The 10,588-nt window shown below is 37.4% G+C and overlaps 2 protein-coding genes across 2 annotated transcripts; one reads left to right on the forward strand and one right to left on the reverse strand.

Annotated features, from left to right (window-relative positions):
* Positions 1–662: 662 nt before the first annotated feature.
* Positions 663–2,306, forward strand: LOC105790854 (uncharacterized). The gene is made up of 3 exons (XM_012618644.2): positions 663–1,463; positions 1,553–2,095; positions 2,187–2,306. The coding sequence occupies exons 1-3, from the start codon at positions 663–665 to the stop codon at positions 2,304–2,306; spliced, it is 1,464 nt and encodes a 487-aa protein (XP_012474098.2).
* A 219-nt stretch (positions 2,307–2,525) lies between these two features.
* On the reverse strand, positions 2,526–3,198 carry LOC105790858 (uncharacterized). The gene is made up of 2 exons (XM_012618654.2): positions 3,021–3,198; positions 2,526–2,825 (listed from the first exon to the last, which is right to left on the reverse strand). The coding sequence occupies exons 1-2, from the start codon at positions 3,196–3,198 to the stop codon at positions 2,650–2,652; spliced, it is 354 nt and encodes a 117-aa protein (XP_012474108.1). The 3' UTR covers positions 2,526–2,649.
* Positions 3,199–10,588: the final 7,390 nt, after the last annotated feature.

Consider the following 10,588-nt stretch of genomic DNA (forward strand, 5'->3'; position numbering starts at 1 on the left):
AAAAATTGCCTCAACGATTTTAAATTTTTCATTTCTCAAAAATGAATTTAGAACAAGCACTTAATTCTAATAGGCATCACATTAAGCAATGGAGGTAATTTTGTTTGCTTAAAGTTTTGTTAAGCTATCAACAAGTGTTGAGTGCAATGGCAAGACACATTGTATTCTCAAGGGGAGACACATGTTTAAGCCTTGGAGACGACATTGTTAAAAAGGGCAATCATGGACCCCGAACATGGACTATAAAATGGACATGAAGAATACTAAAAGAAAATTGTTAAGCTAGGTAATAACACCCAAAGTTTAAATGTTAATAATTAAATTTAGACAGGGTACTATGATTTAGTAGGAAAAAATAATGGGGTTGATATAAAAACACAAATTGTCAAATAGATCCGAACAATTCTCAGTCTAAGCTAATTTCTATAACCATCCTTCTCCTTGTCCATGCCTTGGACGGAAAACATGGGAAGCATCAAACAACAAAATCACCATCATCGTCATCGTCGTCATCATCAACAACAACAACAAAAAGCCAAAATAAAAGTCACAAAGACAACATTGTAAGAAATTTTAACCTTTGTAGGAAACAAATGAACTCTCCCCTGCAACGCATGCCCAAAATTAGATTTAGAGGGCTAATCATTTATTTCATCATAACCATGACTTTACTATACATTTCATACTCAAATCTCCTGTTTAGCAAGAAAGACCGGAAATCCCCGGATATAACTATTGTCCCCAACAAAACTGAAGCGCCACCCTTTAACCATTCCTCCAACACCACCTCTTCCCATGTCCAAAACTCAGCAGACCAAAAGCGACCAAACCTTGTTGAACCACCCCCTAGGAGATACCTACGATACGATACTAATCTCAAACACATTGCCTTCGGGATAGCATCGTCTTCGAATTTGTGGGAGATCAGAAAAGAGTACATTAAAACATGGTGGAGGCCCAAAGAGACAAGAGGGGTGGTTTGGTTGGATAAGAAAGTGGTAGCCAAGAAAGGTGAACGCCTGCCAGAGATTCGGGTATCCGAGGATACTTCTCAGTTTAAGTACTTAAACAAGGTAGGGTCTAGATCGGCTTTGAGGATCACCAGGGTGGTTTCCGAGACACTCAAGCTTGGGATGAAGGATATTAGGTGGTTCGTGATGGGGGATGATGACACGATTTTTGTTGTTGAAAACTTGGTACGGGTGCTCTCTAAATATGATCATACACAGTATTATTACATTGGGAGTGCATCAGAGAGTCATATTCAGAACATATTGTTTTCATATTCCATGGCATATGGAGGGGGTGGATTTGCAATAAGCTATCCACTGGCAAAAGAACTGTCCAAGATGCAGGACAAATGCATCCACCGATACCCAGCATTATATGGCAGTGATGACAGGATTCAGGCTTGCATGGCTGAGCTTGGAGTGCCCCTTACCAGGGAGCTTGGCTTCCATCAGGTAAAACTTCCACTTCTTCACCTCTTCTACTAGGCTGAATATATATATATATATATATATATATGAACCTTTTTGTTGTGCTTGTACAGTATGATGTGGTCGGAGACATATTAGGCCTCTTGGGAGCCCATCCAGTGACTCCTTTGGTATCACTTCACCACCTAGATGTAGTGAATCCTATATACCCGGGTATGAAACGAGCCAAAGCTCTTGCACACATGCTTGAAGCTGCCAATGAGGACTCCGCGAGCTTAATGCAACAATCCATCTGCTATGATTCAACGCGATACTGGTCGATCACGGTGTCGTGGGGCTACGCGGTTCAAATCTTGAGGGGAGTGATGTCTCCCAGAGAGCTTGAGATGCCGAGTAGAACATTTTTTAGCTGGCACAAGCGAGTTGATTACACTGCTTATGCATTTAACACTAGGCCTGTTGAAAGGCACCCTTGCCAAAGACCCTTTGTTTTCTACATGTACAAGACTAAGACTGAACCTGAAACGAACCAAACAGTTGGCCTCTACTATCGTCATAGAACGCGCAGCCGATATTGCCGATGGAAAATGGCCTCACCAGAGAAACTCGATTTTGTCGTAGTCATAAAGCCGCGAGATGAAGATCGATGGCTCAAGGTACATTTATTATTATTATTCACATGTTATTGTAATTGTAGGACACCTGCAAAATAAACCCCCTGAATTCGTTTTTTTATTTCTTTTGCAGGCGCCAAGGAGGGATTGTTGCAGAGCTTTTCCAAAAATTAAAAACAATACCATGATTTTATATGTGGGAAATTGCAAAGACGGTGAGATTAGTGAATTTCAATCCAAGAAGTTATTGTGATACTGATAGGTCTTTTTTTTAATGATTTTTACCTTCTTTTTCTGTATTTTTTTTAACCATGGCCAAATTAGGCATACAACAATCAGGAATAAGATAATGCTATGGTATACTAATCAGTGAAATGAGCCATACATGATTCATGTTTTTTTTTTTCTCTCTTCACGGTGTCTACATATGTAATTTCAGTACAAACAAATGAAGAACAGTTATATTCCATGCTTTCTCTAATTGGCGTATAGATGATAAGAACAGTTATATTTCAGTACAAGGCCTTAAAATGTCGAACCAATAAATCGAAAACCGGGTACATCAACAGAAACGAGAATTCCTCAAAACTGATCCGTCAATCAGAAGCTAATACCGAGGATTCGTCGATTACTGTGAGATTTTGTGATACCGAGGCAACTGGTGATGCAGCAGATGCCAGGAGGGATACATCAATCTGAGAATCACTAAGAGGCAATGGCATCTCCACATGATGTATAGCCACAATTCTGCCATCCTTTATCTCCACATTTACTGCTTTCAAACCCAAAAATAAGAAGAAGATTAAACAAGTACTTCACTTGTGTACTTGCCATTTCTTTATCTTTATCCCAGATTTCTTGAGAATTGAAACAATATGGCCTAATGTCATAAGCTAAATTACCAAAGAAAATGAGCATTTGAAACAGTTTCTTGACAAGCAAACAAGGGAAGAGGGGATATATATACCTGGACGAGACAACCACCAGAGAATGAAGAAGCAAAGCAAGACGAGAAGGGGAATGGTGTGGATCCAAATCTCGGCCAAGGGAAACATTGCAGAGCGAGAAGCCCCTCCTCCTCTTTCCTTCTTGGCAGCGTTACCCACTGGTATCGAAACTGGAAGATGGCTACCAGCTCTTATCATCTTTCAACAGATGCTTCAGTTCGCTACCAATTTCTTCAACCCTCTTAACACTGATTTCCTCAAACATTGAAATGGATGATGAAAGCCATACATACTTCATAATAAAGAGGCTTCTTCAAGGTTTCAGTTAATTAATTAGTTACGCTCCTTAACGACTTTCGGCGGGAAATCTTTTCCTACGTAACTGGGTTCTGTTCTTTAAGAAACCCCATCCAAGCTGGACTTTTAATTCCTTTTCTTTTTTGAAATTATAAAGTATATAATATTTAGTGGTTACTTTAAATTTCTATTCTTCGCATATTTAAAATTTAGTCTTTTTAGGAATAATGAGTTAAGGTCAAGAGTGCTCTCTCTTAGAATCCTAGAGAAACAGTACTTGCTGTGGTTGGGTTGGAGTAGAGCGGTGACTTTCTCCGATATGGCAAGGGACGAAATCTCCCTCTTAGCAGAAGAACTGATATAGTTGATAGTTAGAGTTCTTTGGTTGTGTCGAATGGTAATTTGTCGTTGTTATGCTCCGTGTGGACAAGAAAATTGTATAACCCGGACAGTCTTCGTGCACAATTGAAGAGTATATGGAAAACTAGGAGAAAATTTGAGATCCAAATGGTCGGACAAAACTTGTTTCAGATCTCGTTTGAAGATAAGAATGACTTGGAGATGATCATGGAGGGGAGACCGTAGTTAGTTAGAAAACAATGATTATCTTTGATAGATTGAAGGAGGCTACAGAAAGGAGAAATATTAAATTGGTTTTCTCCCGGTTTTCGCTTAAAATTGGCCTTTGCCCGTCAAAGTGTGAGAAGAAAGATTTGATGCATGCAATAGGTTCTACTTTTGGAGGAATGAGATCGAAGATAAAAAATGATGTTTGCAGGTTGAAAGTTCAGTTGGATGTCCAAAAACCGTTACAGAGGGGAATTTTCATTACAACGGGCAATCAAGAGAAAGTATGGCTTCCCTTTAAGTATGAAAACCTATCGAATTTTTGCTTTGGTTGTGGTTGTATGGGTCATGTTGTGAAAGACTATAATGCGATCTCGAATTTGGGGGAAGAGAAGCTGGAAGACGATCTCCCTTACTCACTGGCATTAAAAGCTGAATCTAATTTAATAGGTAAAGAAAGTCTACAATTTGGTTTCTCAGTTAAAAAATCTATGAAACAATGTTTATATATCGGGAGAATAAGGGGGTGGAAACGTCGGGGGTCAAATTTCAAAAAGATACCATTCCTAGTAAGATGCCGACAACGATTCATCATAGGGAGGAGAACCTGCAAAAGGTGGAATTTTTTACATAACGGCAACCTGCGGATTTGCACCATAATTCTAAGGAAATTAGGGCATCTAACCAATGCTGTTCTACAAAAATTGAATCTACAAAAGTTATTTTTCATGTCTCAAATCTAGGGATTGAGCAGTCTCGGGGGAAAGCTAAGAATATGAACGGGATGGATGAAAAGTGACAGAAAAGACCGAAAAGCCCAAAAGAAATGAGTTGGAAGAGATTAGAAAGGACTATGCAGATTAATGATATCCAAATGGAAAGTATGACAGGTAAGAGGAAAGGTGTTTTAGCTTTAAAGGATGTAATTGAGAATTCTTCTCTTAGTGAGGATAATTATAAAAAGGGGAGATTTGATGGAGATGGTCTTGATCATCAGTCTCTGAATATCCCTCAGGAACAAATGGTTGTTTTTTTCTCAAATAGGATCGACAGCTGCCCATAGGCAAATCGACCAAACACAATGAAAACCATAAGTTGGAATGTCTATGGATTGGGGAGTCCTTGGGTAATAAGAAGGCTTCAGTTCATGCTGAATCAACATAATCCTCAAATGGTCTTCTTTATGGAGACGAAAGTTGATAGCAGAAGGATGGATAGGGTTAGAATAGCGAATTCACTAATGGGTTTGATGTTGAGGCAGAAGGTCCGCGGGGTGGGTTTTCACTGGCATGGAAAGAAGATGTTCTTGTTACAATCATTAGTTATTCTAAAAATCATATTGATGCCGTGATTAAGGAAAATCAAGTAGAGAGGGAATGGTGCTTCATGAGGTTTTATGGAGCACCTTTTGCTACTGAAAGGTGTAGTACTTGGAGTTTACTTCGAAAATTGGGAAAGACTTAGAGCCATCCTTGTCTTGTTTGTGGGGATTTTAATGAAATTTTGTACTCTTTTGAGAATAAATGAGGGGTGCCAAGAGATGAGAAAAGAATGAAGGCTTACAGTTCTTAACGAGTGCCGACTCTTGGATGTAGGATTCTTTAGGTCGTGGTTCACATTGGAAAGAGGAAACTTACCAGAAACAAACATAATGGAAAGGCTTGACAGAGGGGTTGCAAACATAGAATAGTTTTCGGTTTTCCCACATGCTCGTATTCAAACTTGCCTTACTCACATTTGGATCATAGTCCTTTGTTCATTCATACATAGCAGGGGTATAGGGAGATAAGGAAGGCTCCATTTAGGCTCGAGGCATGGTGGCTTCTTGAAGAAACATTTGAAAGGACAGTTAAGGATATTTGGGGATCATCTTTGGGGACGATATTGCATAAACTAGAAAGCTTAAGATAGGGATAGACTCAATGGGTGATTACGATTTGAGAAGGGAGGGTGGGGATCAAAAAATATTTAAGTAGAAAATTAGAGAGTTTGTTAGACGAGGATAGGAATTATGAGAATTTGGCTGAAATCATTTACATGAAGCTACATCTCAATTTGGAAATCAAGAAAAATGAGGCATATTGGGAGCAAGGAGCACGCCCTAATTGGCTAAAATTGAGGGATAGAAACACGATGCTTTTCCATAATTGTGTTACTCAACCAATAGATCTAATACTATAAGAAGCTTACGGAATAAGGATGGGGAAGAAGTCAGTGATGTGGAAGAGATGGAGAAGATAACTAAAAGCTTTTTTCAAGAGTTGTTTACAACCGAAGGGGTGAGCAATATGGAATCGATCTTGCTAGGAATTAAGCATTGAATTTCTAAAGAAGCACATTTACAGCTTAAAATAAAGTACATTGCTGAAGAGATTTGGGTAGCATTGAAAAGAATAAGTCCTATAGAGGTTTTCGGTGATAGAGGCTTTCCAACGATTTTCTTTCAAAAGTGTTGGAACATCGTATGTACAAAGGTAACTTCTTTCTGTTTGGAAATCTTAAATGAAGGTAGGGATTTGGAACTCTTAAATGTCACTAATATTGTGTTGATACCCAAAACCTCACACCCTACAAAAATGAAAAATTTTAGACCCATAAGTCTATGTAATGTTCTTTATAAGGTCATAGCTAAGATGGTTAGATTTTAGCATGTTTTGGATGCATGTATTGATGTGCAGGACGTTTCATCACAATTAATGTACTCGTGGCTTATGAAATTATACATACATTGAAGAAAAAAATAATCGGACTAAAAGGGCACATGGCACTCAAGCTTGATATGAGCAAGGCTTATGATAGGGTGGAGTGGGATTTCTTAAGGCTTATGATGGAACAAATGGGTTTTGCGCAATCTTGGGTGAATTTCATTATGAAATGTCTTACTTTAGTTTCCTATTCTATCATCTTAAATGGATGCAAAGGAGAACGTTTTAAACCAACCAAAGGTCTTCGCCAGTGGGATTCGCTCAACCCTTTTCTATTTTTGATTTGCAGTGAAGGACTTTCATCTCTTATGCATTCGTCAATGAGGAGGGGGAGATCAAAGGGCCAAACCAAGTAGGAGAGGCCCTCAGATTTCTCATCTCCTCTTTGCGGATGATTGCATTTTATTTGGTAAGGTAACGACCTTGGGAGCTCAAAAGATAAAAGAAATTCTGAATACGTATGAGTTGTGTTCTGGCCAGGGTGTGAACTTTGAAAAATCCACAGTATTTTTTAGCACTAATACTCTGGAAGTTGATAGACATTTTGTTACGAGATTATTGGGAGTGAGGAGCTCGATCAATGTTGATAAATATCTTGGTCTTCCTAATTTGGTAGGTAAGAAAAAGAATGCACCTTTTCAAAGTTTAAAGGATTGAATTCGGATGAAAATTGATGGGTGAAACTTGCGGTTCTTGTCACAATTGGGTAAAGAAGTCTTTATTAAATCGATTTTGCAAGCAATCCCTACTTATTCCATGATGTGCTTTCTTCTACCAAAAACTTTATGTGGAGAGATAGAAGCTATAATTGCTAGGTACTAGTGGTAGAAAGGGCATAGGCGAAAAGGAATTCATTGGTGTAGCTGGAATAAGATGTGCGAATTAAAACTGGATGGTGGTTTAGGTTTTAGGAATTTGGTGAAATTTAATATGGCCTTACTTGCTAAGTAAGGATGGCGTCTTATTGATCAGTCTGATTCATTATTATTGTGGGTCTTAAAAGCCAAATACTATCCCTCCACAAGCTTTTTACAAGCAGAGCTAGGGTGCGCACCATTGTATATTTGGAAATATATTTGGGCTGTAACACCCCTAACCCGAATCCATCGTCAAAACAAGGTTAGGGAGAATTACCAGAATTTACAGGTCAAATAACAAACATTTCATATTATCTATCATTCATATCATAACTTAATCCAAATTCATCATATTGTCCCTTATGTGATCCCTCAAAGCTCAAAATACATGTTAGAAATAAGTCGAGACTAAATCGAGTACTTAAAATTTTTTTCAAAAAACATTAAAATTTTTCAAAGGTGCAGGAGTCACACGCCCGTGTGGCCAGGCCGTGTGGGCATTCAAATTAGAGACACATCGTTATGTCCCAGCCCGTGTCCAAACTTGGGAGCTCTCTGACTTGGGTCACACGGTCAAGCCATACGCCCGTGTGCTAGGCTGTGTGAGCATACTGACTTGCATTAATAAGGTACAAGGGTCATATGGCTAAGCCATACACCCATGTGCTAAGCCGTGTGAACAAATTTTAAGTATACTGACTTGTGCAAAATTTAAAATACAGGAGACACACGGCCGTGCTACCTGGCCGTGTGTCACACACAACTGAGACACACGTCCGTGTCTCTGCCCGTGTAGATGAAAATAAGTCATTTTCAAGCCACATTTCTCACCTAAATTTGGTACCAACTTAAACACAAAAATTTATACATTCACAAGACACAACAAAAACCTTTAAATCAAGCCAAAACCAAGTTTTATACATGATATATCACGATATATATCCAAGTATTCATACTTACCAAACATGTCAAAGCCATACATACATCAAAATATATCAAAAACAAGCCTTTCAAATGGCTAATCACAACAAGACATTTACATGCCAATATTTGGCCAAATTAACCTATACATGTCATTATAACCAAAATTGATTTACTACATATACTGAGATGGGCCGGTGGATAGTGTGATGTAGCTCCGACCAGCTTCCAACCTTAACGAGCTTCTGAGTTACTATAAAATAGAGAAAATAAAACAGAGTAAGGATTTAATGCTTAGTAAGTTCGTATAACATGGAATTTAACTTACCATTTAATCACATTTAAGGTAAGCATTCTAGGCATATTCAAATCAAATTGGCCAAAAGCCCTAACACATATCCTCATCAACCATGTTAGTCATGTATTTTATATGAATATTGAGAAACATGTATGAGCTCATCAATAATCAAATTTCCATATACATATACTTCCCACATCATGTGTTCATATAGCATGTACAAATCATATCCATGTATATCAAGTATATACCCGTAATAATTCATCTCGAATTCATATTATCTCATGTCAGAACTTTGCCCATTGAATCATTCAAAATATCGACGGATACCCGGGTAGTACACATGAAGTGTACAAATCTATAATCTGTCAATTCATATACAGGTATGCCCATACGAGTATGTAATCAGGAAGCTCTTTTGAACCATGTAACGGGAAGCTCATGTGAGCCATATAATGGGAAGCTCTTGCAAGCCAATTATTGGGAAGCTCATACGAGCCATAAACGGGAATCTCAAGAAAGCCATTAATTGGGAAGGTCATGAGAGCCTAATATCGGGAAGCTCATGAGAGCCATATAACAGGATGCTCATAAGAGCTAAATAACGGGACGCTCTTGCAAGTTGTGGTGTGTCCGCAACACATGCAGGACCACAACCAATTCGGGAACCCTTAATGACATGTCATTTGTATCTATCGAATTTTCAAGGTTCAAACGGGACTTAGTACTTGTTGAATATGTGATCAATACTTATACATGGCAATTACACATTTCACATACATATCATTCAATTTACACATAAATATATAATTTAGTTACACGTACTTACCTCGATAAGTGTTCGTGGGTTTGTAATCTACTAATCTGATACTTTTTTTTCCTTGATCTAACTCTGTATTGTGTCTATCTAGATCTATACGAATAGATTTACATTCAATTCAGTCCAATACACATCTTTGGAAAATTACTCTTTTGCCCCTATACTTTTAATTAATTATAATTTCATCCCTAGACTCAAAAAATAAAATTCATACTATTTAATCCTTATTCCAAGCCTAGCCGATTTTCATGTATCACAATATCAGCCCATGTATTTCATAAAATTCAAAATTTTTCTATGAATTTTTCGTCTTTACAATTTAGTCCCTAAATCATAATTTCATCAAAATTCTCTTTACAAAAGTTGTCTATCTATCAACAACCTTTCATTTTCTACCATAAAACTTCATAATTCAACTATATTCATCCATGGAAAAACCCTAATACTTTGATATTTTTACAAATTAATCCCCTAGATAGCTAGATTAAGCTATTACGATCTCGAAACATAAAAATCATTAAAACGGGACAAGATTACTCACCTAATTAACCAAAATAAGCTTGTCTATCTTCAAATTTCATAACTAGGGTTTCTATGTATTTTGATTTAGGAAAGATGATGAAAATGACTTAATTAAATTATTTATTTTTATTATCGTCATTATTTTACCATCTTTCCAAATTAACCCTTTACTTTTCTTAAATTTCGAATGATGAATAATCATCATTATCTACCAAATCCTTTAAATGGTCTGTTTTCCATATAAGTACCTCAAATTTTGAATTCCATAGCCATTTGATCCCTTTAGCTACTAGAATTCAACTTTTGCACTTTGCGCAATTTGGTCCTTTTTTATCAAATTAAACATGTAATCGGTAAAATTTCTTAACAAAATTTTTATATGAAATTTTTATCATAATGTAGACCATAAAATAATTTTAAAATAAATTTTCTTTTGGCCTCAGATTTGTGGTATCAAAACCACTATTTCGATTTTATTGAAAACGGGTTGTTACATGGGTGGCAAAAGGTCTACTTAAAAATGGTCTGGGTTGGAGGGTTGGCACGGGGGAAAGCATATCAATCAACGAGGATGTGTGGCTACTCGTGGCAGCAAATTACA

Source organism: Gossypium raimondii, chromosome 7, assembly GCF_025698545.1.
Source record: "Gossypium raimondii isolate GPD5lz chromosome 7, ASM2569854v1, whole genome shotgun sequence".
In the NCBI taxonomy this organism is placed as follows: domain Eukaryota; kingdom Viridiplantae; phylum Streptophyta; class Magnoliopsida; order Malvales; family Malvaceae; genus Gossypium; species Gossypium raimondii.

Bases quoted from the DNA above. Each gene is read 5' to 3' on its own strand.
- LOC105790854 (XM_012618644.2), top strand. From the start codon at position 663: ATGACTTTACTATACATTTCATACTCAAATCTCCTGTTTAGCAAGAAA. The intron at 1,464-1,552 runs GTAAAACTTCCA...GTGCTTGTACAG, and splicing joins GGGAGCTTGGCTTCCATCAG to TATGATGTGGTCGGAGACAT. The intron at 2,096-2,186 runs GTACATTTATTA...TTTCTTTTGCAG, and splicing joins ATGAAGATCGATGGCTCAAG to GCGCCAAGGAGGGATTGTTG.
- LOC105790858 (XM_012618654.2), bottom strand. From the start codon at position 3,198: ATGATAAGAGCTGGTAGCCATCTTCCAGTTTCGATACCAGTGGGTAAC. The intron at 2,826-3,020 runs GTATATATATCC...GTTTGAAAGCAG, and splicing joins CTGGTGGTTGTCTCGTCCAG to TAAATGTGGAGATAAAGGAT.